This window comes from Panthera leo, chromosome A2 (genome assembly GCF_018350215.1).
Source record: "Panthera leo isolate Ple1 chromosome A2, P.leo_Ple1_pat1.1, whole genome shotgun sequence".
NCBI classification, from domain to species: Eukaryota; Metazoa; Chordata; class Mammalia; order Carnivora; family Felidae; genus Panthera; species Panthera leo.
In genome coordinates, this window is record NC_056680.1 from 9,919,932 (window position 1) to 9,942,699 (window position 22,768).

The window sequence follows — 22,768 nt, forward strand, 5'->3', positions numbered from 1 at the left end:
CCTAAGCCGTTTCCTGGGGAGGAGGGGTCTTTACCGAGCGTCCAAACCCGGGGCGCAGGTACATAAAGGGAGGAAGCCCCGGCCTCGAGAAGTCTCTGACTCTCTGGCTCCAGAATCTGTATATTAAAAAAAACAAAAAACCCCCCAAAAAACACAACTCTAATGGAGTTGAGAAACTGCATTAGAACTTAGTGGGGATTGGGATATCAGTGGCTGCTTTCTACGGATAACAATCCTAAAAATCTTCACCTGGAAAAACGTGCGTGTCCCATGGTCTCATCCCTTCTGTTCTTCTTACTGGTGAGGACCGGTGAAGCCTGGAGACCCTACCATGGGCCCAAGACAGACCCCTGCCCCCAATAGTTATAGACTGGATTCTTGGTGGCTTGCAAAGGCTGACTACATAGGGCTATAAAGCTAAATACACTAATTACATTTAAAAAGACTCTGGGTAAAGAACTCAGACAGGTGTCTGACCCCACCCTGTGTGACCCTGAGCAAGCATCTTTGCTGTGCTGAGCCAGTTGCCTCTTCTGGAAAGTGGGTTTTTATGAGCTCTCTGCCTCACTGGGCTGGGGAGAGAACAACGGAGAAAATGCTCATAAAGCCTAGTTAACTGCTGGTCACTCAACAAGTATTTGAGCACCTACTGTGTGCCAGAGCACTGTTTTGAGCATGGGGAGAGGACGGCACCCGATCTCCTGGAGCACTTCGTGTTCTAGCTGGCTGTGAGGCAGCCCCGTGCACTACCTGGCTTCTTCCTCCAACAACTCTGTGTTAACCTAGACTCTCCCGGAGGGACCCCCGCCCCTGCCCCCCCCCACCGTTTGCTCTTACCCCCCTCTCCCACTCCATTCATGAAGTGAACTCCCGGCATTTTTTTTTTAAAACTTTATTTAAAAAACCTTCGGTGCAATATTAAAAAGCAATACGGCCAGCTGGAGCGACAACCAACAGAAAGAAAGAGGGTTAGGGAAGACCCAGGGACCCCACCCCGGCGATTCCCAGGGGCTGGAGGCCAGGGGCAGACCGGGATGGGGCGTGGGTGGTGGGGGAGAGAGGAAAGGCCACCCACCAAAATGAACAGGCAGAACAAAACATTTATATAGGAAACATCTGGCTGAACTGAAGAGGACCTAGGAGAGATGGGAAGCCTCCATTTTTTTTTTTTTTTTTTTTTCCAAAAATGTCCTAGACTTGGGGGGGGGGGGGGAGGTTGGCTTCCTGGGGTGAAATGAGCAGGCCCTGTTCTCACCCCACACTCCTCTATCATGGAGTACAGGATGTGCTGGGGGCCAAATGTATGTATGCTGGGGAAACACAGGGAAGAGAGGAGTAGGGAGGAACACCCCCTCACTGGAATCTGTTAGGAGGGCTGAGAGCGTCCCCATCCAGCTCCTGGACTCTGGGGGTTTCGGGTGAGATGGGGGCTGGAATGGGTTGGGGCAGGGGAGAGGCTGGGTGCTCAGCCTAGAAAGCCATCGGGGTCGTCATCCTCAAAGTGGCCTTGTTGCAGCACCTTGATGTGGTGCTCGTAGATTTTCAGGGCTGGGCCCAGGCGGATGGACAGGCCAGTCAGCACATCTGTGCGCTGCATGAGCAGCAAAGACTTGCCATCGATTTCCTGGGTGGGACAGACAGACAGAGTCAGAGCAGATCCCCCTCCCCCCCCCACCACTGAGGCCCTGGGATAGAGAGGAGTACATTGAGGGTTGGGAACTCACCTGCTCTTGGAAAGCTGTCGCCTGCTCGGGGAAGCCGGCCTCAGTGAAGTACTCGACCACGTCCATCACTGTCCACTCCACAGGGTCAGCCGGCTTCTCTTTGCGCCCAGAACTGTGGCAGAACAAGGGGAACCAGTCAGTAGCGATACTCCTCTGGTTCTATTACACGTCGGTAGGCAACACCCCCATGGCTCAAATACCCCAACTTACGGACAGCCAAAGGGGGTCCCATCAGCCCCAGGGAGGGCTGGTTTTCCTGGGGGCAAAGGCACAGGGGACGGGGAGTCTGGCCCAGTGGCAGCAGAGGCTGGGAAAGAAAAAGCATATGCCTGTGGCTTTGTCTTGGGGCTCAGTTCCTCCCCATCAGGCAACCTTGCCCAACTCAGAGAGATCCTTACCTGATCCCCCTTCCTTATTCATGGCTGCCATGGAGAACACTTGGCGGGTACCACTGCCTGGTGCTGGCCCCCGGCCCTCATCCTGGCCCTGGAGGGGTCCACAGGGTGTCCACTCCTTGACCCTCTCCTTGGTACTCTGAGGGCCTCGCTCGCCATTAAGCTGGTGGTGCTGGGCACCTGCTGGACGGTCACCCTCCAGCACTTCCGATCCCTCTGACACATCGTCTTCATCATCTTCATCTTCATCATCATCTTCCTCTTCTTCCTTCTCAAGCACCCGCTCTTCTCCACCTCTCTGGTGCCAGGGAGAGAAGCAGGAAAAGGTTAGTAGCTGTTCTGGCCTTTCGCCCAGTCCCTGTGATCCAGGATCGAGTGGTGTGCTTACCACCCACCTTTAATATCAACACGGACTAACTTTTACGCATTCAGTCCGTGCCACGCTCTGTGTTAATAAAGCCCTTAGTAGCCAAATCTCACTAAACTCGCTCAACAACCTCAAGGGGTCGCTACTGCTATTAAGTCGCGTTGTACAAGCAGAGGAAACTGAGGCTCGGGAAGATTAAGTCACTTGCCAAGGTCACCACGGGCCGAACCCGCAAGGAAGACGCGAAAAGCCAAGGCCGCCCGCCACCCGGTTCCTCCCGGGACTCGCGCCCCACCACCAACTTCGCCCGCACCTGCCTACAGCGCGGCACCCACCCCCCCACCCCGCCCTTTCCCCGGCGCGCTCACCTTGCTCCGCGACGCGCGGGCGCTGGCGGCCGGCGGCGCCCGTCCGGGCCTGTCCCCGCGGGGCAGAGCGAGCGCTCCGAGGCGGGTGCGCTCCAGGCGGCCCCGCGCTGCCGCCTCTTCCTCCAGCAACCCCTGCACGCGGCCGCGGGTCAGGCGACCGCCGGCGCCGCCGCTGCCCCCGAGGTAGCGCACGACTTCCCGCAGGCTCACGGGCCGCGCCGGGCCGCCGGCCCGCGCCGCGCCCCCCTCCGGCGGCTGCTGTGGCTGCGGCGGCGGCGGCTGCTGCTGCTGTGGCGGCGCCGGCGGCTGTGGCGGCGGCGGCAGCGGCGGCTCCCGGGCGGCGACGGCGGGCGGGGGGGCGCGGCGCGGGCCGGCCGGGGGCGCCACTGCCGGAGGAGCGGCAGGCGCGGGCGGCGGCGCGGCCAGGGGCGCGGCCCGCTGCGCGCGGGGGCCCGGCTGCGCGGGGCCGGGCGAGGGGGGCGCTGTGGCGGCGGCAGCGGCGGCCGCGCGGGGCGCCCGGGCCGGGGCGGCGGCGGCGACGGGCGCGGGCGGTGGCGGCGGGGCGGGCGTGGGCGGCGGCGCGGCGGCGGCGGCGGCGGCGGCGGCTGGGCCCCCGCGGGGGGCGCGCGGCGGGGCCGGCGGGGTGGCTCCGCGCCGGGGCGGCTGGACGCGCGCCGCGTTGCGGTACGAGATGCTCCCCTTGTAGCTGACCCGGAGCACGGCGCGCTGCTGGATCAGTTTCTCGAGCTCGGCGCGCGTGCGCTCCGGCTCCGGGCCGTGCCGCCGCCGCACCATCCGGCAGATGCGCTCCAGGTCCGGCCGCGCCTTGCGCGAGCGCAGCGAGTCGATGGTGTCCAGGATCCACTCTTGGTAGTGCGGGGAAGCGGCGGACGACGAGGCAGCGGCCGCCGTGGTGGCGGCCGCCGCCGTCTCCGGCGGGGGTAGGGCCGGGGGCCCCGCCATGCCTCCCGCCCGGCCCGGCTGCACCGTGCGCGCTGCCTCCCTCCCAGCGCGGCGCCCCCCTCTCCGGCTCCCCTCCCTCCGCCGCTGCCCGCCTCCTCCGCCTCCCCCCCCGGGGGGCGCAGCGCCTCGGCGGAGCGGCGGCGGCGCTGCTGTTTCTTTGCAAAAAAAAAAAAAAAAAAAAAAAAAAAAAAAAAAAAAAAAGCGAGAGAGAGGGAGCGAGAGAGAGAAAAAACAGTGAGAGAGAAAGAAAAGAGAGAAAAAAATATGCACACACTCACTCACTCGCACGCACGCACACACAGACCCGCTTCTGCTGGGCGCGCGCGGGGCCGGGGATGCGAGGAGGGAGGAGGGGAGCGCGGCGCGGCCGGCCCCTCCCCGCCGCCGCCGCCGCCGCACGCGCGCCCTGCGCCCGGGACACTCCGGCCCCCCTTCCTTCCCTCCCTCCCTCCTCCCCGCCGCCCGCCTTCCTCCCTCCCACCCCCACGCGCCCGCTTTTAAGGTGGAGCTCGGGCCCCCCGCCCGCCCCCTTTACCCTGCGCTCTCGCTCACTCTGGCTCGCTCCGGCCCCCCCTTACAACTCCCGCGCGCTTTTTAAGGAGGCGCCGTGGAGTTGGCGCCGGGGCGGGGGCGGGGGAAAGCGGCGGGCGGGGGAGGGGGAGGGGAGCGCCGGGGGGAGGGGAGAGGGGGCGGGCGGGGCGGGCGGGCGGCGCTCGGCCGCCCTCCAGCCATTGGGCGCGGGACCCAGACGTCCCCGGCGCCCAGCCCCCCTCTCCACGCCTCCCCGGCGCGCTCCGCTCTCGGGACCGCACTTACCGGGAACTCGCCGCCCGCGGGCCGGGCCGCTGCGCTTGCCGGGCGCCGCGGGGACCCTCGGACTGTCGCCGCCCCCGCGCCCCAACGGCGCGCTTGTCCCCGCGCTCCGCGCCGAGGATGCGGGGAGGGGGGCGCGCACCGTCTCCCCCACCCCTTACCCCCCCCCCCCTTGCCGGGGCCGCCTCCGCCGCCGCTCGGCCTCCCGGCGCGCCGGCCCCAGCGTCTCCCTAGAGCGCCCTCTCGGCCGGGGGCTGGACGCCGGGGGGGCGCGCCACAGATTCGGGAACCCCGAATCCAGGGTCAAAGGGCAATTTGGCGCCCCCCTCTCCTGCAGGGCGGGGTAGTGGCGGAATTCCGGCTAAACCCGGTTTTACAAAGACTCCAGGCCAGGTCCTGATCAGCCTGGACGTTGGGGTCCGAAATGGTCTTTCCAAACCCCTGGGGGTGTGTGGGTGGGTGACCGAAGTCGGGAACACCAGCGACACTTTTTTTTTTAAACAAAACTTTATTGGTAATAGTTTTCAAATATGTTTACAACAGCACACTGTTCAAGAGGAAGTCGCGTCCTTCGCAGCACACAGGTTGAATCGCCCCCGCGCCCACCCGGGGCCCCACCCTAGGCCTGAGAGCTCCTCCTGGTTGGGGAGAAGTTATGAGAGACAGATATGGGGATGAATGGGGTGGTTCCCCAGGGGCTCCCCACTTTTCTGTTGAGAGAGAAAAAAGCACAAATGGGGGGGGGGAGGAGTGATGGACAGCTGACAGCTAAGCAGAGGAGGAGCGCCCAGGTTGCGGGGAGGGGGGGGCGGAGGCTGCTAGGTGAATAAAACCGGCAGCCCCTCCCCAGCAACCCTGGCCTTGAACCCGGGGCCACAAGAGGGAGGAGGGCTTTGCCTTCTTTTGCTGGGGTTGCCTTCCCAACTGAGCTGAGAGGAGGCTGGGCATTAAAATCTAGCTGAGAATAAAATTCAGGAGTTTGGGGCGAGTGCTGGTGGGAGGAAAGACCCTGGGGTTGGGGCTCCCCTTCTATCTTTTTGGGGGGCAACTCCTCTTTGGCAGGGAGAGGGGCAGCTGCTTTGTCTCGGTCCCGAAGCCCAAGGGTGAAGAAAGGTCTGTTGGGGCAGAAGGGGTAGGGGCTTCCTAAAGGGGCTGAGACCCTTCCAGGCTTGGCAGGGGACACCCCCCCCCTCAAGGTGGGGGGGAGTGGGCAGAGGAGCAGAGGAGATTAGCAGCTTGGGGCGGAGGTTTGAACCCCAGCTCCTTCCTTTACAAATTCAGTCTGCTTCTCAGCCTAGTTAAAATGGATTTGGGAAGTGGGGGGAGCATGGAAGGGGTAAGGGTAGAGGAAGGAGGGAGGGAGGCACTGGTGGAACTTAAATAAGAGTATACAAATTTTTTTTTTTTTTTTTAAATTCTAGCAAGCAGCCCACTGAACAGGTCACTAAAATCTCTCCTCTCCAGTCACCATTGCTCTGAAGAGAAGGCTGGCCTTTCCTTCATTAGCTGGTGATGCCTGTGGTTTGGGGGAATGGGGATGGAGTTAAGTTTGGGCCTCTCTTTGCACACCCTGTCCCTGAATACACCAGCAAGACGTGGTCTGACTGGAACTCAGAAACTCATTTAAAACAGGCAGAAGTGGGCTGGTTGGGGGTGGGGCTTTAGGGGAGGAGGAAGGCAAAAGCAGTTGGGTCTGGGGGTGGGAGCAGGAGGGTGAGGGAATGAGGGGGAGCAGCTGGTGTTTCCATCCCTCCATATATCTGGGCTTCCTGCTCCCCCCTACCCTGGAGGGTGGGGTGGGGGTGAAATTAGATGCAAGGAACTCTGGGGCCCTCTGGCTGTTCAATCCAACCCTCCCACCCACCCCCCACAAAAAAAAAAAAAAAAAAAAAAAGAAAGAAAGAAGAAAGAAAGAAAGAAAACCCATGGGGGCATAGGCACACCCCTAAAACTCAGTAAACTCCTTGCCACACTTCTCATTGATGGAGACTCGGATCTCTTCCTCCTCATAGTCGTCGAAATTACTCGTGTCCCCAGGGCCTTTAAACTTTGGTATGAAGGGAGCTTCCACCTAGAGAGGGGTTAAGAACCACTCAGATCTCAGTAGTCAACATAATCATCCTTATAACAATAAATGTGAATGGCCTAACATTTATGAGATGACTTACTCTGACCCAGGCCTGAGCTTAGCATCAGGCTGTGAATTCACCTTAATAACCTAAGAATCTCATTATAGCCAACTCACCAGAGGGGCATCTCCTGCCCAAGGTCACAGAGTGGCCAAATGACCCCACAATCCCATTTCTAGACCCCCACTGCTCTAAGGTGCCTCAGCTAGGTTGACTCAGAGCCTGCGGCCTATTTTCAAATGCCACTTCCCTTTCCATCTCTCCACTGGCAGCCCTCTCTGGCTTATAGCCTCCTCCCAAAACCCTCAGTGCACTGGGGGGGGGGGGGGGGGGGGGGGGGGGGAGCACGTGGCACGGGGAAGGAGGCGGCCCACCTTCCTCTGGTAGATGGCGATCCAGTCAGTTGTGGCAAACCATTTGTGGTTCTTGATATCGTTGACTCCATTCTTGAGGTTCCCAAAGCGTTTGGTGAGGTCCACCTGCAGTAGGTTCCGCAGCAGATCCTTCAGGTCGGAGCTGAAGTGGGATGGGAACCGCACCTGGAGAGAGGGGGGGTTAACACAGGGTGGGCAAGTCGTCTGGAGTCTGGGGAGCCTGGGTTGCCTTTGCTGCCTCATAGACCTACCAGGTAGAGGGCTGCCAATTTGAGTGCACTTCAGAATCTCATTAAAACAGCTGGTCGGGCCCACTGGAGTTTGATTCCGGAGGTCTGAGTGGGGCCTGAGAACCCATGTACCTAGCCAGTTCGTCAGCCATGCTGATACTGCTGGAGAGGGGGCCGCTTTGAGAACTGCTGCTCTAAGGTAAATGCTATGATGCTTCCCATTTTAGAGAAGAGGAAAAAGGCTCAGAGGGGTTAAGTAGCCTGCCTAAGGTCACACAGAGGAGTGGGACGGGGGGTGTTTAATCTTGGGTCTGTTGGGAGTCCAGAACATGCATTCTTAGCTACTGCTTCCTCGGGCAGCTCTACTGGTGTCTGGGGATTTCTGAAATATTCATGGTTAGGAGAGGAACAATTGTTTTTCTGATTCCCCCTCTCTCCACTGACTGACTCTTCTCTTTAAGGTCCAGTTTAACTTTCCCAGAAACTTCCCCAAACCCTGGGAGCCCAAACTTTGTTTGCAAGTAGTCACTGGATTTACAGCTACAAGAAGTGACTTTCAGCAATGCTCTACATTTTACATGCTGTGTGACCTTGGCCATGGCCCTTAACCTCTCTGGGCCTGCGCCTGCCTTTCTGGCATGGGGCAGATATCCCAGAGTTGCATGAGGGAGATAATACTGCCGAGGGTGCGTGGGAACTGTAAAATGCTACAAAGAAGGGAGTTACGCGCATCTTCTCTTCCCCCTCAGAACTGTCCATAGTTTTTCTTTTTCTTCTACTTTGGGCCATTTTCCCCTGCAATTTCTGTTCTGTCTGGGGGCAGACACCTCGTCTTCCCCTTTTTAGTGACCCCACCTTGCAGCCGAGAAGTGTCTGGTCCCCCCATTCTCATATGAGTAGTAAGAGGAGGTTCAGAGGGGTGAAGGCACTTGCCCCAGGCTGAGCTGTTCCCACTAATTCCTGGGCTAGGTGGAAGGATGGCTGGGTCCCCACAGCAAGGTAGTGAGCTGAGGGGAGAGGTGGGGTTCCCAACCTATCTCGAGACCTGGGGGCCTAGGATGATGCCGTGGTGTGGTCCCAGGCCAGACACTTCCCCTCTCCAAGCCTGAGCTCCATCACTCTTTCAAAGTGCTGGGGTAGAGCTGAGGGGGTGCATCGTGGGGCAGTGAGCATGTATCACCACACCCTGTAACAGTTCTGTCCCCCCTACCTGCACCCTGAGAGTTAGGAAGTCTGCATTTGGGAGGGGAGGCATGGGCCACATACCCTAAGTGATCCCTGCAAGGTCTGGAGGGGCACCTGGGAACTGCACATGGTCTCTTTTCTACTGTGAAAAGTCAGGCTCAGTGGGGTGACTGGAGGCGAGCTGAGCCTCCTGTTGGGCTGGAGAGGTGTTCAGGTGAGGCTTGGGATTTTGGAAGCCCTTGAAGTTTCAGCAGTGTGGGTCCAGGATTAGATGGGGAGGTTGTGTGAGGTGCTCGCCTGTTAAGGTGGCTGGTGCACCCAGCTTCATTGCTTGGCCTAACTCAATGAACTTCCAGATCGTTCTGACAATAAGCAGGGCTCCATGGTGAGCAGAACTGGTGGGGGAAGGGTCTGTCTGGGGGCTTAGCCACTGTTATCTAGGCCTCACCTTCCCAGAGACAATCTTCTCATAGATCTGGATGGGCTGGTCAGCGAAGAAAGGCGGGTAGCCAGCGGCCATCTCGTAGATGAGAACCCCTAGGGCCCACCAGTCCACGGCCTTGTTGTAGCCCTAGAGTGAGAAGGGATACAGTGTGAGGGGAGGAGGGCAGGGAGGGGGTGGGCCTCAGGGCAGTGGGGTGGGCGGGGCGGGGCCTACTTTGCTCAGGATGATCTCCGGGGCCAGGTACTCAGGGGTCCCGCATAAGGTCCAGGTGCGGCCTTTTACACGCTTGGCAAAACCGAAGTCTGTCACCTGCGGGCACGAGAACGGGCTGTTGGCCAGGAAGGAGGGAGGGTGGGTCCAGCCCTCGGCCGCCTGGGCCTGCCCCTTGCCCGCCCGGCCTGGTGGGCACCTGAATGTAGCCCTGCTGGTCAATGAGGAGGTTCTCCGGCTTCAGGTCCCGGTAGATGAGGTCAAGTGAGTGCAGGTACTCGAAGGTCAGGACGATCTGGGCCGCATAAAAGCGCGCGTGAGGTTCACTGATGGGGACAATCGGGGAGGGGACGGTGAGTGCGGGTGGCCACATCTGGCACGACCTGCCTACCTCCAAATGGTCTAGCAGCTGGGCCTACAGAGCCACCTCCGGCCCAGCTATTGAAAATCTGTAAGCAGGGCAGACTCTTTCGTGTGTGACCCCACATGGGAAAGAGCCTGGATGTCCGTCGACAGAGCAACAGAATCAGACCGTGGTAGGTTCGCACAATGGAATTGTACCCAACGCCACCTCCAGGATGGGCGATGAATATACTCAACAACACGGCTAGGTGTCAAAATGATCATGGGAAGCAGGAGAAGAAAGGAACCAAGAAAATATGAACTGTGTGATTCCATTTATAACACGGCCAAACTCAGACCGAACACACTCATGGTGTTTGAAACCAGAAAGGATTTGCCACGCAAAGGATTCGAGGGAATTTTCTAGGGTTGGTGGAAATGCTCTATACGGTATTTCGGGTGGCGGTTTCACAGCGTATGTAACTTTCAACACTCATGGAGCAGAACACTGAACACCTGTGCCTTCTGTTGTATGCAAAGTGCGTTTCTATATACATAAGGAAAACAATAGCGTACATTTTAAAACTGCCAACTTAAATGGTGACACCTAGAGTCACCATGTTTATTTTGTTTTGTGCTGGTTGAGAAATCACAGATTCCTTGGCTCAGCGGGAACAAGTACCCAGACAGACCCCGAGAGCCCACTTCACGTCCCCAGGACAGCTTGCTCACGCAACGACACCCATGGACACACCCAGGCCCATTATGGCAGGGGCTGGCCAGCTCACCTGAACCTTCCAATCCGCCGCAGGTGTGAGAACATCTCCCCGCCAGGCACGTACTCCATGACCATGTATAAGTTCGAGTTGTCCTATGGGAAGCAGAAGCTGATCAGGGCCCCGATCCCTAAGCCTAAGGCCCCATTTGAAGGCCTGGTGCCCTTACGTGGCAGGTGTTCCAAAATAAAGCGACGACAATCCTGGCTCCCATGAGAAGTCTGCTCTGAGCGCCAGGTACTGTACTTCCTGAGCCACCCGTCTCGCTTCCTTCTGCTCATGAAGATGAAGAGGGCAGTTCTTATCTTGCTTACAGGGGGAGAAAGTGAGCACCGGCGGGTGGGGTGTAAGGGACCGGCCAGCAGGCCTGGGCTGGAGAGAGGACCCCATGGTGGCTCATGTCTGAGACTGTCTTGACCAAAGCCTGAGATGACAATTTTGCTTTCAATCACGCATGGGGCCCTTGTGACTGCCTGGGTCTTAGGCCTTGAATGGCTTTTCCCAGATCTTGCAGTCACAGCTTAGGACAGCATCCAAAATAGCTCAGGCAGGGTGCTCACATTGTGCTCGGAACAGTCACGGCAACCCCTTCAGATGGGGGCCGTTATGATCCCCATTTTATAGATGGGGAAACTGAGGCTCAGGGCAGTGAAGCCCCTCACCAGCGCCAAATAGCCTGGGAAGTGCAGAGAGTTGGGATTTGAATCCAGGCTGCGTGGCACAGCCTGTGCCTATAGCCGTGTGCCAGGTGCTTGCTGTAAAAGGCAGAGGCGGTTTGCAGGGATGGCATCCAGGTTGGGCGACTTGCCCAAGGTTCTCAAGCTAGAAGCTAGTGTGCCCAGGAGTTGAACACGGGTCTCCCAGAGTCTCAGGCTGACTCCTTTCCCCTAGCATCCCTCTGGGGCTCTCCTTCCTTCCTGTCAGTGGGCCTGCCTCCTTGGGCAGCCCCTGCTTGTCCTTGGCCCCCGTCCCAGCTCTGGGAGCCCAGAGGCTGTACCAGCCAGCAGTGGCCCTGGCCACTGGGTGTGGGGACCCCACCTTGAAGGAGAACTCGAGTTTGACGAGGAACGGAAAGTTGACCGCTTGCAGGATGCGCTTTTCGTTCAGGGTGTGCTCAATCTGTTTCAGCTTCACCACCTGCAGGGGTGGGAAGGGAGGGCGAAGAGAATGGTGTGTGAGAGGGTCCTCCTCTTCCCCGATGCCTGGAAGTAGAGGTGCCCGGGCTGGGCTAGTTCCTTTGAGTGCTTATGGTCTGTGGAGCCTTGGGCTGAATGCTGGGGACACCCAGAAGGCAGAGGCTGCCTGTCCCTGCATGGCATGCGGTTCAGGGCAAGAACATGTGAGTCACCAGGCCTCACGGCCCAGAGGTGTCAGAGCCGTGCTGGGGGAAGCTCGGGGCCTCTGGATGCCCAGATAAGGTGTCTAGTAAAGTCAGGGGGAGGGGGAAGTCAGAGAAGGCTTCCTGGAGGAAGGGGCAGCTAAGCTGAAACTGAAAAGACAAGCAAGAGTAATGCCTACGAGATGGGTTGTTTAGAAATACCCTTCCTGCATCCAGGGCACCCTCCACACAGCCACTCAAACCCCAGGCTAATTCCTCCTCAACCCTCAGCTGTCCCCAGCAGGTGCCTCACACATAGAAACAAGAGCCCTGAGGGGTATGCACTGTGAACATGCCATTTTGGAAGATCCAGAGGCAGAGAAGGGAAGTGATTTGCCCAAGGTCACTTGCAGCTAGTCAATATCAGGCCCGCATGTCGTGTGCAGGCAGGCTGGCCCCTCAGTCAGCTCTCATCTGCTGTGTAGGGCTTTTTTTGCTTTGCTCATAGCTGTATCCTGTGGGTCTATACCTGTGCTGCCCGGTATAATCCACGCTAGCCAGGTATGGCTGCTGAGCACTTAGAACCAGGCTAGTTGACTGGGGAACTGAGTTTTAAGGTTCTAGGGGCGCCTGGGTGGCTCAGTCAGGTAAGCGTCTGACGTCGGCTCAGGTCACGATCTCGAGGTTTGTGAGTTCGAGCCCCACATTGGGCTCTGGGCTGACAGCCTGGAGCCTGGAGCCTGCCTTGGATTCTGTGTCTCCCTCCCTCTCTCCCACTTCCCTGCTCGCACTGTTTCTCTCTCTCACTCAAAAATAAACATTAAAAAATTTTTTAAAAATTTAAAAATCTTAAGGTTCTAAAATGAAAATATAAAAACACTCAATGCAGTTACTCATTGGAACACCTGGGCTGTGTGTGAATGTGCTTTTCCAACTCCTCTGTTTTTTCTGGTTTTTCTAGGGAAAAGTTAACATCGGAACAGAGGTGTAAGGGTAGAACACATGCTGGATTTTGAAGACTTGATACAGAAAAAAAGAATGTAAAACGTCTCATTAGTGATATTTTTACACTGGTTACAGACATTGAAATCGTAACATCACAGATATACTGGCTTAATTAAAGCACGTCGTTGAAATTAATTCTACCTGTTTCTTTTTACTACTTATTTATTCATTCATTCATTCATTCATTCATTCATTCGGGGAGTGCGTGTGCAAGCGGGGGAGGGGCAGAGAGGGAGACAGAGGATCCCAGAGAGCCTAATGCGGGGCTCCAACTCATGAACCGTGAGATCGTGACCTGAGCTGAAGTCAGATGCTTAACCGACTGAGCCACCCGGGTGCCCCTCTTCTTACTTTTTAAGTGGGGTTTCTGGCAAATTTAAAACTATACATGGCTTATAGTACACTTCTGTTGGACGGTGCTGCTCTAGAGCGGCTCCTGGCATCAAAAATATTTCTAGAGATGAGGTCTGTGTGAATAAAACACTTTTCCCAGGGAGACTTTTGGCTGCCTTGACACAGGCTGGGTGTCTGAACCCGTGTCCCCCGCCTGGATTCTCATCAGCGGCTGGTGTGGGGGGAAGCTTCATGAAGGCAGTAAGGGCCCTTCCGGCCCTTGAGTCTGGCACGTCACGAAGGCTCAGGAAACAGTCGGTGAACAGATAGTTAGGAAGGCCAGCCAGTCAGTGGGAACAGCCCGAACGAAGGCCTGGTGGGTGGGATGGCGGCCTCCTGGCGGGGCTGGGCTTACCTTCTGTTTGTCGAGGATCTTCATGGCAAAGTGGTTCCCGGTCTCCTTGTGCTTTACCAGCATCACCCGCCCAAAGGAGCCCGTGCCGAGGGTCTTGATTCGTTCAAACTGATCCAAATGGGCTGTATTCTGTGGGCAGAGAAGTTGGGAGGGTCAGGGACCCCCCCCACCCAAGTGGCCTGCGAGGTCAAGGTCTGGGGCATCCTCTCTGCCACCAGCAGAGGGGGCCCTGGGGGGTGCGTGGCATGTGATGGGGGTGAGGACAGGGGGCGGAAAAACAAGATGGCGAAGACACATTCCTTAAGGCTGGTGGCAGGGGCCAGATCCGGCCCTGGCCTGGGGCCCAGGAACTGCTGGCAGCTGCGTGAGGGGGGGCAGGGGCCACCAGGTGGACGGGGGTGGTGGGGTGGGGGAGCCTGGCAGTGGGTGATTGGGTGCCTCCACCCAGGAGCCCCCACAGGCATCTAGGGAGCAAATGGGGGCAGGTCTGGAGCCCTCCACATGGCCCTAAAAATCCTTGCCATGTTATGGGGACACAGCTGGAGGATGGGGGGGCCATCGGCTTACTCCTTCCAGGGCTCTGCTTCAGGGGGCTTACCTGAGCAGGATTTTCCCATTTTTTAAGAAAATCTTCTTTGGCTTTGGCTAAGAACTCTTTCACTGAAAGGAAAAGAGAGAGAGTTAGATAGAGACTCTAACTCGTCAGGGTGGGCCTAGGCTATTCCTGGGGAGATGCCCATTTGTGCAAAGTGGGGTGCAGCTGTCTCAACCCAGAGACTGACCCTTTCCCAGTAGCTTCAAGCGCCCTGCTTGAGTGGAGAATAGCTCTGGGGGGCCCTGATTTGGGCTGGGGTCTGGGACCCCTTTACTCAGGGAAGTAGGATCCAACCTCAACTTTGTCCCAAATGGGGTGCAAGGTGACTTGGGGGTTACTCTTAGGGGTACCGAGAGTTGTGCCCAGGCCAGCCCACCCCCACTCGCCCCAGTTCTGACCGACATTCCATGGCCAGGGCCGACGGCAGCCAAGATATTTATAGCCTGGGGATTTGGCTGCTTCTCTAGCCCCTTCTCTGGGGAGGCCGGGCCTTGGGTGGAGGCCTCCGGGGCTCGGGTAGCAGGCGCCTTGGGGGGCTCAGCTGTTGCCTTGGCCCCCAGCTGGCCCCAGTCCTGCCTTTGCCAGTCCAGGGGCCCTTCCTTGCTGCGGAGCTGGTTCAAGGGGAGCCTTATCCAATACCCACACCCATGGGCCCTTCAGCACCCCAAGGCGAATATCACCATCCGGCTAATGTTGAAGGCCTCCTGGATCTGCTGCTTTGTCTCCACTATCTCATTTGGCTTACCTACCAACTTTCCTTTTATCCATTCTTCCCATTTAACACCCTAGGAAACCGAGGCTTGAAAATAGGCATTCTCGTCAAGGCTGAGAAGGAGCCCAGCAAAGCACTTAAGGGCCAGGACTCTGGGACAAGATCAAGTTCAAATCCCAGCCTGGTCTCCGATGAGCTGTGCAACCTTAGACAACTGACCTTACCTCTCTGGGCCTCAGTTTTTCTCATCTGTAAAATAGGGACAATAATAGTAATGACACAGCCGGGGGTTTTAAGGACTGAATGAGCTAATCTTGGCAAAGGGGGTTGGATAGTGGCTGGTATGGGGTTTAGTGCCATATAAATGGCAACTATTATTTTGCTTTTAAGTATTTTCAAAAATTGAAGTATGGGGCATCTGGGTGGCTCAGTTGGTTAAATATCTGACTTCGGCTCAGGTCATGACCTCACGGTTCATGATTTGGAGCCCAGCATCGGGCTCTGTGCTGACAGTTTAGAGCCTGGAGCCTGTTTCGGATTCTGTGTCTCCCCCTCTCTCTCTGCCCCTCCCCCACTCACGCTCTGTCTCTCTCTCAAAAAAATAAACATTAAGAAAAATTGAGGTATAAAACACAGAGGGTGCATTGACTGTTCAGACTTTAAGTGTACAGTCTGATGAATTCTTTTTTTATTAACAAAAAATTTTTTTTTAATGTTTATTTATTTTTGAGAGAGAGAGAGACAGAGTACGAGCAGGGGCAGAGAGAGAGGGAGGCACAGAATCCGAAGCAGGCTCCGGGATCCGAGCTGTCAGCACAGAGCCTAACGTGGGGCTCCAACTCATGAACTGTGAGATCATGACCTGAGCCGAAGTCGGACGCTCAACCGACTAAGCCACCCAGGCGCCCCTAGTCTGATGGATTCTTACAGTATAGGCCTGTCCTTGTAACCACCAGCTGGGGCCAGGCTTGCTGCTGTTCAGGGACCCTTCCTGTGTGCCAGTGCTGGGCTGAATGCTTTCTATGCTTGATTCCTGCCCTAATGGGTCAGACCTGCTACCACTCTCACTGCACTTGTTAAGACTGACCAGGCCTGAGGTTGCCTGCCGGACCTCACTGCCCACAAGTTTAACCCTGGTGGCAGTTCACCAGGGTGGCCCACAGACAGAGTGGTCTTCCGCCCCCTGCTGTTCTTGTGGCGACTGCCGCCCAAGGGGTCCTGCACATGTGCACTCTGGCCTTGCCTGTCATCTGCCCGGACTACGCATACACCATGCCAGGAATCCCACACAGCCTCACGGGTGGCCACCACTCCCACTATCCCCAAGAACCCCTCAGAGTTTAGAGAGAAGGGCCTTCCACGGGGCTACAAGGGCGGCAGATGGAGAGACTGTTGGCTAGGAAAGCCCTAAAATGAGTGACTGGGCAGACAGGGGGCAGTCAAGGAATGGCCAGGAGTTCTAGGCCGGTACTTGGCTGGGCCACCAACATCCTGAGACCTGGGGGCTGCACCAAATCCAGTGCTTTCACTAGCAGGATCTTTTTTGACACACAGCACCCTCCTTGGCAACCTCCAAACATATGCCCTGAATTCTCGATGAAGGTTGGGGGAGAGGGCACCCTCTTGGGATTTTACCTCTGCCGACCCAAGAGAGCAAAGAAAGGGGTGTGGAAAGAATCCAGGAGGATGCCCGGTCCTGCTTCCCTCTTTGCTCTCGGCCATCCCTGAGAACTGCCATATTCTGCTTTTTCCTGTCTCAGTGGGCCTGCGCTTCTGGCTGTCCGCTGGGACCCCACTGAGGGGCTCCCTGGGTGCCTTGGTCCTAGTACAGCTCTTCTCTGGACTCTCAAAGGATAAAAGGGCCAAGACTGTGTCCCTTCTGGTGCCATTGGTTTGCCAGATTTGGGCACAGTGGTGGGGGAGGGGGGACAGTGCCAGAAGGACCGGACAGATAAAGAGGGATCATGATGGGAGGGAACCCCAGCCTGGAGTCCCCATACTCACCTCTGCTTCCTACCTCTTCCAGCAGAGGGTGCAATGGGAAGGGTGGAGAGGGATAGAGTGAGCTGGGACCCATCTGCCCCTGGCCAGGGGGGCTCAGGGTGCTGGCCGCGCCTTAGGTGCCCAGAAGGCGTGGTGCAGGTAGCCCAGGAAACGGACAGTCAGGTGGGCCCAGAGGAGCAGCTGTAGCCACAGCTGGAAGGTCGTCTCTGAGTCACTGCCCTGGCCACCGCCTGACCCCGTATCCATCCCAGGCTGCCCTAGGCTCTCCCTGGAATCTTCCCTCTGCAGGGAAACCAGGAATACGCAGAGCCTCTAAGCTGGCTTCCTCTGGAGGGCCTCGGGGGACCGGGGAGGAGGAGCTGGTTGCCAGGGAAGCATTTAAAGGTACCTGCTCCTGGCCGGCCAAGGTTTGCAAAGGCCCTCCTTGGCAGAAGGCAGTGGGAAGATTCTCCTGAGGGTGTCCCTTCTGGCTGGCCTGGCTGCCCCAGGGGTGGAGTGCTAAAGCTAACTTCCTGTTCCAGAGACTTCACTGCTCCCAAGATGCCAGGTCCTGACTTCCTCAGTGGGTGCTGAACTACCCAGAGGATGGCACCGGATGTGCCCAGGGCAGTGCCCACTGGGCAGAGGGGAAGGAGTTAAGGTTCAGGCCCAGGCAGCAGCAAGGGGCTCCCTGGGGGCCAAAGAGGCCCCAGAGCCCCGTTAATTAGCTGAAAGAGCCGCTGGAGAGAAAGGTGGGGGGGTGGGGAGTGGGGGGGGAATGGCCAAGGGCTACCCTAGCTCCTTCCCCAAGTCCTTTTTGAACCTGGAGCCTCCAGATCCTGGTACCCCAAGAGAAAAGTGGGTACATCTGGATTCGTCCTGCTTCTATGTAGGGGCAGAGAGGGGACCGATATCGCAGGATGTCCTTGGCCTCTGTCAAACCTTGCCCTGAGCTTGGCTCTGCTTTCAGCCACGAAAGTCCAACCGGAAACGAAAGGCTAAACCTAGGGGTGGGGGAGGGGGAGGCAGCCTTGACCATCTTCCTCCTTCTTTCCAGATCCCCAAAAAAGTGGAGGGTCAGTGGCAGCTTCCCTGAAAGTGCCCAGCACCCCTGGCCCCTGCTGACAACAGGAAGTGGCAGAGAAGGGAAACCCAGCCAGCTCCTGGCTTATGAAACCACCCCACTGTTATGTCTCCTATGGGGGATGGGGGGTGGCTGCCAGCCTCCACTCTGGTCTGGATTCGATTTGGGCTAACAGACAGAACCCCAGACACCCTTCAAAAAGCCAGGGCCACAGCATGAGGAGGAAGCCCAGCCTCAGACCCCCCTCAGCAGATAGCAATCTCAGCACACTTTGCCCTCTGAAACCTGTTTGTCCTGGGAATTCTGGGACAAGGATGCCCAGCCTGGGCTGGGGCCCCTACTTTGGGCTGATTCCTCTAATCTAGCTTGGATCCCCTGCTCTGGGCTAGACCCCGACAATGGACTGGACCAACTCCTATTTTGAACTAGATCCCTATTGTGGACTGGATCACCCCCAGTCGGATGGACCCCCATTCTGTACTCAACCATCATCCATTTAGACCTGGACTCCACCGCTGAATTGAACCAACACCCATTCTGAGCTTAACCCAACACTGGGCTGGACCACTCTACTGCCTCAGTCTGAGCTGGACTCCTACTCTGGGTGGACCATCTCCCCTTGTCTGAACTACCCACACCTCTGGTCTTCCCCAGGCCCCCAAGGCCAGGGTTGTTAGTAAGGGAGGGGTTTCCAGGGCCAGCCAGGGGTCCACAGACTCTTCCTTGCCACCTGTTCCCTAAACCCCACTGCAGCCCTTCCCTGGCTTGAGGGGCAGACAGTGCCTGGGAAGTTGCTATGGCAACAGGGCTCAGCCTCACCATCGTTGGGGTTGGAAGCCATCATTCAGTCTTCCTCTCAGGGCACCAAGACTACGGTGGCTGGGAAGGCTCATGAGACCTGCTGTACCAGCTTGGTTACCCATCCCCAATGCCCTATCTATAGGGGGAGGCAGGGAGTTTGGGGGGTGGTGGCAGGAAGAGAAACCTAACTTAGGGACCAACGGGTGCAGGGGAGGGACAGATAGGACCCTCCAGCTTCTGTAGGCCTTCCTGGCTGAGGAAAAAGCTGCCTTGACAGGACCCTCTTGGGCACCCGTACAACTGCCGGTGCATAGGTGTTTGCCTCTCAGACAGACTTCTGAAGGATGTTACAGGGCCCCAATTCTTCCCAGCCAGGGACCTCTTGGGGACACTTCTCAGAGAGCCTGGATTTGCTTGTCCCTGGGACCTGGAGGGGTATCCGGGGGCTCCCTCTCACCAGCCCTGCCCCTTCTCCTGCGGGCCAGCTCCCAGGGGTGCCTACGGCCAGTGCCAGCCAAGGCCTGAGCTCCACTTGGCCGCCTGTCCCTGGGCCTCTTGGGACCACTGCCTTCTCTCAGTTCTCCAGCTTGCTCAGACCCCTGGGCTTGGTCTTCTTCTACGCTCTCTTAGCATCTTACTCAGGCCCCTGCCAATGGCTTTGGCATCTTTGTGTACAGATTTCCCCCGCCCCATCCCAGGGCTTGTTCTAGATCCCTGCCCTCCTGGGAGGAAGCTGACACTGTCCTGCCCTGCCGTAGAGACAGCAGCACGGGGGCTGCAGGATGCCTAAGTGGTGCCTGCGGTGGCTTGGGCATTTTCCTTCCCCAGGTCAGGCTGGCAGCTGACAGATGAAATTCAGGTGCCCCCTGCAGGCTGGCCTGGCTACTGCCCCCGCCCCCGCCGGCACCCCACCATAGTTACAGGAGGGCAAATTTTGTCTAATTCCATCCTTTTGGAATCAGAGCCTCGGAGCAAAAAGGGGCTTCCTCTCTCACCTTATTTCCTTCTCTGAGAGCCCCTGCAAGTCTCTGGAAGGAAGTACAGCTTGTGGCATTTCCCAAAGTGTGCCCAGGGTCCCATTGGTAGGGCATAAAATCATTTTAGAGATGTTTCGTTTGTCCAGTTACGTTATGTTTTAATGTGTATCACAGAGACTAGAACTGGCACAGCGGTCTCATGATTTCATTTATATGATTGCCTAGGACAGATCAAAGTTTGCATCTGAATGAAAGTGGCTCGAAACTTCATTATTTTCAATTAAGAAAATGTTAAGTGAAGAGAGTAAAAATCAGGGAGGCACCTTGAGAATATCTGGGGTGGGAAATTCTGGGGTCCAGGAAGCTGGCTGCTAAGTGGATCTGGATGTGAATCCTGCCTCTTTGACATCCTCCGTGTCAAACTCGGCGTGTTTGGAAAATTCAGATAAAACTCCTATAAAAATCACTCAAGCGGACGGATCTATGGAGACCATTTAGCCTGGCACATCCTAGATGCCCAACAAATAGGAGCTCTATTTCATTGTGACAGTCCACTCCTGGGTGTCTAGCCCGCGCTCTGGGAGAATTAGTGGTTCCTTCCAGAGCCTCTGATCTTTTTCTCGGGGCGGGGGAGATACTTTTCCCTGGGTGGCTTCCTGCCCCACACTGCATGTGTTTGATACGCCTTGAAAGTTTTCCAGGACTATGTCATCTCCCCAACTTTCAACTGAGCTACTTCAATATATCGCTTGCCTGCCTCTACCTTCTACCTCCCAGCCAGCCTCACCTGCTGGGGGCCCAGCCCCTCCCCCTCTGCCTAGTCCCCTCCGAGCTCATGCCCAGACCTTTTTTGGTCACTACCCACCTGCTCTTCTGTCATCAAGCGCTCAGCTACAGGCACTTGCCTCCCTGTCCCCCGCCCATTGGTGACATGTCAGGCCTTCTCATGGCTGCTTGGTGATTCTGAGTTCTGCCATTTGAATCCGCGTGGAAATAAAGTTCCCTGGGTTTCATGCCTGGATCCTTCTGGGAGGGGGTATTCAAAGGACTCAGATGCAGGGGTCTGAGACCGGAAATTGGGAAGGGTGTATTTGGACACGGCCTCTCTTTTCAGCTCTGACTATTTCTGAGTAACTGGAAGGGGACCCTAGCTAGGCTCCAGCCATAGGTCTGGAGTGATGACATTTTAAGAGTTGGAGGAACTGAGGAAGGGGCTTGAGGCCATTTCTGAAGGCATTTCCAGAATGCAGACAAAATACATACAGAATCTCTCTGGGACAAAAAGGCCAACATAATTTGGGGGCTGAGGGGGAAACAGACTTCTCTCTGGCTGAGCCCTGGGAATGATCAGAATCTATTTGTCCCTTGGCAAAGCAAGTCATTAGATATCACTCACTACTCTCCCCACTGTCAAGCCTCAAGTCCCCTTTCTCACCATCCCAGCTCAAGCTGAATGAGCCCTGCTAAACCCAGGCACTTCATACCCCACTTTTCATCCTGAGCCAGGAGCGGGTGAAGAAGTCCTGGGAACTGGGTGAATGACAGCGCCTCACTTGTGAAACAACCATTTATTTAGGGGCACTCCAAGAAGTCTAGAGCTCACGGCACACCAGGAAATAGGAAGGGGCTTTGCTGCTGCCCCCCTACCCCCAACCCAGGAAAGAAGATGCAATGACTCCCAGCAAGATGGGCCCAACTTGGCTTTGGAAGCACTGAAGCAGTTCTCTAGGTTCACAAACAGTCTGCTACCCCAGCAAGGGACAGACGTTTGCTTGGAGGAGGGAACACAAGCAGAGAGGCAGAGTGACAGGATGAGAGAGGGGCAGAGGGACCCAGAAAGATCCTGTCCCCCATGCCAAGTGACACACAAGGGAAAAACAATGCTGGAGGTGGCTCTGGGAAATGCTTAAGGGGGGCAGAGTGGGTTTGGAGGGGGGCTGTGATAAGGTGAAAAGGGGAAGGGCAGGAGAAAGATGGCGGGGGCTGGAGGGGGGAGGGGTGTGGTCAATAAGTGGCCAAGGTCCCTGCGGGGTGGAGGCAGACCCCACAGCACTCCCAAACTGGCAGAAGCCTTGGTCAGGGTCTGGTAGTGGGTCCCATCAGTGGGAGAGGTGAGTGAGGAAGTGGGGGGATTAGAATCTGGGAAGAGGGGCCTGGAAAGGAGGGGGTGGGGTGGTGACAGGGCCCCATGTGGGGCCCCAGCGGTCATACGTGCCTTGGTTGGCAGTGACAGCTGGGTGGGGGGGGGGCACAGTCTTTGCGGTGGGGGGTGGCCTTTGGCAAAGAGGCCCCTTCGGGGGTCTTCTGCGGGCTCTGGGCCCCAACCTTGGACAGGCAGGGAGAAGGGGTGCTGGGGGATGAGCAGAGAGAAATGGGGGGGGGGGGCGTAGGAGGAGGGGCCAGGCGGTGATGGACAGGGTGGGGGCTGGCAGCGCGAGGCCGGGATCGGGGTCATGGCCCGGGCACTCACCGCTCTCCTGCTCGCTGCCCTTCTTGGCGGCTGCGGCGTTGCCCATCGCGGCGACGGCGGCCGGGGCCGGTCCCGGAGCTGCGGCGCGGCGGGTGCTGGCGGCGGCCGGCGGCCCCGGAGCGCGCTGGGCGGCGGCGGCGGCCCCTCGGGTTGGCTGCGCTGGCTGCGGCGCCGCGACCCCCGCCCAGCCCCTGCTTCCCGCGTCTCTCCGCGCCCGCCCGCCCGGGAACCTCAGCCCAAGTCCGCTGCTGCTGTCCGTGACGCCCCCGCAGCCCTCCGCTCATTGGCCTAGGCCGCCCTGAGTGACGGCGCCGCGCCGCTGCCCATTGGCCCTACACGACCCTCCCGAGCCTCCATAGGCCCTCGGCTCCGTGACGCGCTCCGCGGACGCCCCACCACTCGCGAGCTTGCGAGGCCTCAGCTGGGCGGGCCGGCGCATCTGATTGGCTAAGGTTCCCGACAGGGCCCTTGGCCAGCCCACCGAGGCCGCCAATTGGCGGAGGCGAGCCGTCCGGCCAACCCCCCGCAGAACGTTCAGTGTCAATCCCGGGGTGAGAGGGCGGGGCGGAGATGCAGCCTACTGCCCGGGCTGGCCGGGCGGGGCGGCAGAGGCTGGCGGGCAGCCGCGCCGCGCTCGAGGCCCAGGAGGCGGTCCAGGCGAGCGCCCGCCTGGCCTCGTACGCGCCGCAGTCCCCCGCCTCCGCTCAGTGCGGCAGCGGCCGCCGGCCAGCCGAGGTTGGCGCCAGGGCCTCCC

General features: G+C 57.9%; 2 protein-coding genes across 4 annotated transcripts; both read right to left on the reverse strand.

The window, feature by feature from the left end:
• Positions 1–889: 889 nt before the first annotated feature.
• Positions 890–4,419, reverse strand: SAMD1 (sterile alpha motif domain containing 1). Its single transcript, XM_042927448.1, has 6 exons — positions 4,353–4,419; positions 2,855–3,972; positions 2,123–2,417; positions 1,935–2,031; positions 1,725–1,836; positions 890–1,624 (listed from the first exon to the last, which is right to left on the reverse strand). The coding sequence occupies exons 2-6, from the start codon at positions 3,815–3,817 to the stop codon at positions 1,466–1,468; spliced, it is 1,626 nt and encodes a 541-aa protein (XP_042783382.1). The 5' UTR covers positions 3,818–3,972; positions 4,353–4,419; the 3' UTR covers positions 890–1,465.
• Positions 4,420–6,507: 2,088 nt separating this feature from the next.
• On the reverse strand, positions 6,508–22,116 carry PRKACA (protein kinase cAMP-activated catalytic subunit alpha). Of its 3 annotated transcripts, none has more exons than XM_042928667.1 (10): positions 22,015–22,116; positions 13,991–14,052; positions 13,393–13,521; positions 11,360–11,458; positions 10,334–10,416; positions 9,403–9,529; positions 9,207–9,302; positions 8,997–9,119; positions 7,134–7,298; positions 6,508–6,701 (listed from the first exon to the last, which is right to left on the reverse strand). In XM_042928667.1, the coding sequence occupies exons 1-10, from the start codon at positions 22,058–22,060 to the stop codon at positions 6,576–6,578; spliced, it is 1,056 nt and encodes a 351-aa protein (XP_042784601.1). In that variant the 5' UTR covers positions 22,061–22,116; the 3' UTR covers positions 6,508–6,575. The 3 variants fall into 3 exon arrangements, with proteins under 3 accessions (XP_042784601.1, XP_042784603.1, XP_042784600.1); XM_042928669.1 differs by lacking the exon at positions 22,015–22,116 and adding an exon at positions 18,586–18,630; XM_042928666.1 differs by lacking the exon at positions 22,015–22,116 and adding an exon at positions 16,704–16,791.
• Positions 22,117–22,768: the final 652 nt, after the last annotated feature.

Excerpts from the sequence above, each read along its gene's own strand:
- PRKACA (XM_042928666.1), bottom strand. The coding sequence starts at position 16,776 with ATGGGTCCCAGCTCACTCTATCCCTCTCCACCCTTCCCATTGCACCCT. Across the intron at positions 11,459-13,392 it reads AGATCCTCGACAAACAGAAG|GTGGTGAAGCTGAAACAGAT; the intron begins GTAAGCCCAGCC and ends CCACCCCTGCAG. Across the intron at positions 9,530-10,333 it reads CGGCGGATTGGAAGGTTCAG|TGAACCTCACGCGCGCTTTT; the intron begins GTGAGCTGGCCA and ends TGTCCCCATCAG.
- SAMD1 (XM_042927448.1), bottom strand. The coding sequence starts at position 3,817 with ATGGCGGGGCCCCCGGCCCTACCCCCGCCGGAGACGGCGGCGGCCGCC. Across the intron at positions 2,032-2,122 it reads GAATAAGGAAGGGGGATCAG|CCTCTGCTGCCACTGGGCCA; the intron begins GTAAGGATCTCT and ends TTTCTTTCCCAG. Across the intron at positions 1,837-1,934 it reads GGGACCCCCTTTGGCTGTCC|TTCTGGGCGCAAAGAGAAGC; the intron begins GTAAGTTGGGGT and ends GTTCTGCCACAG.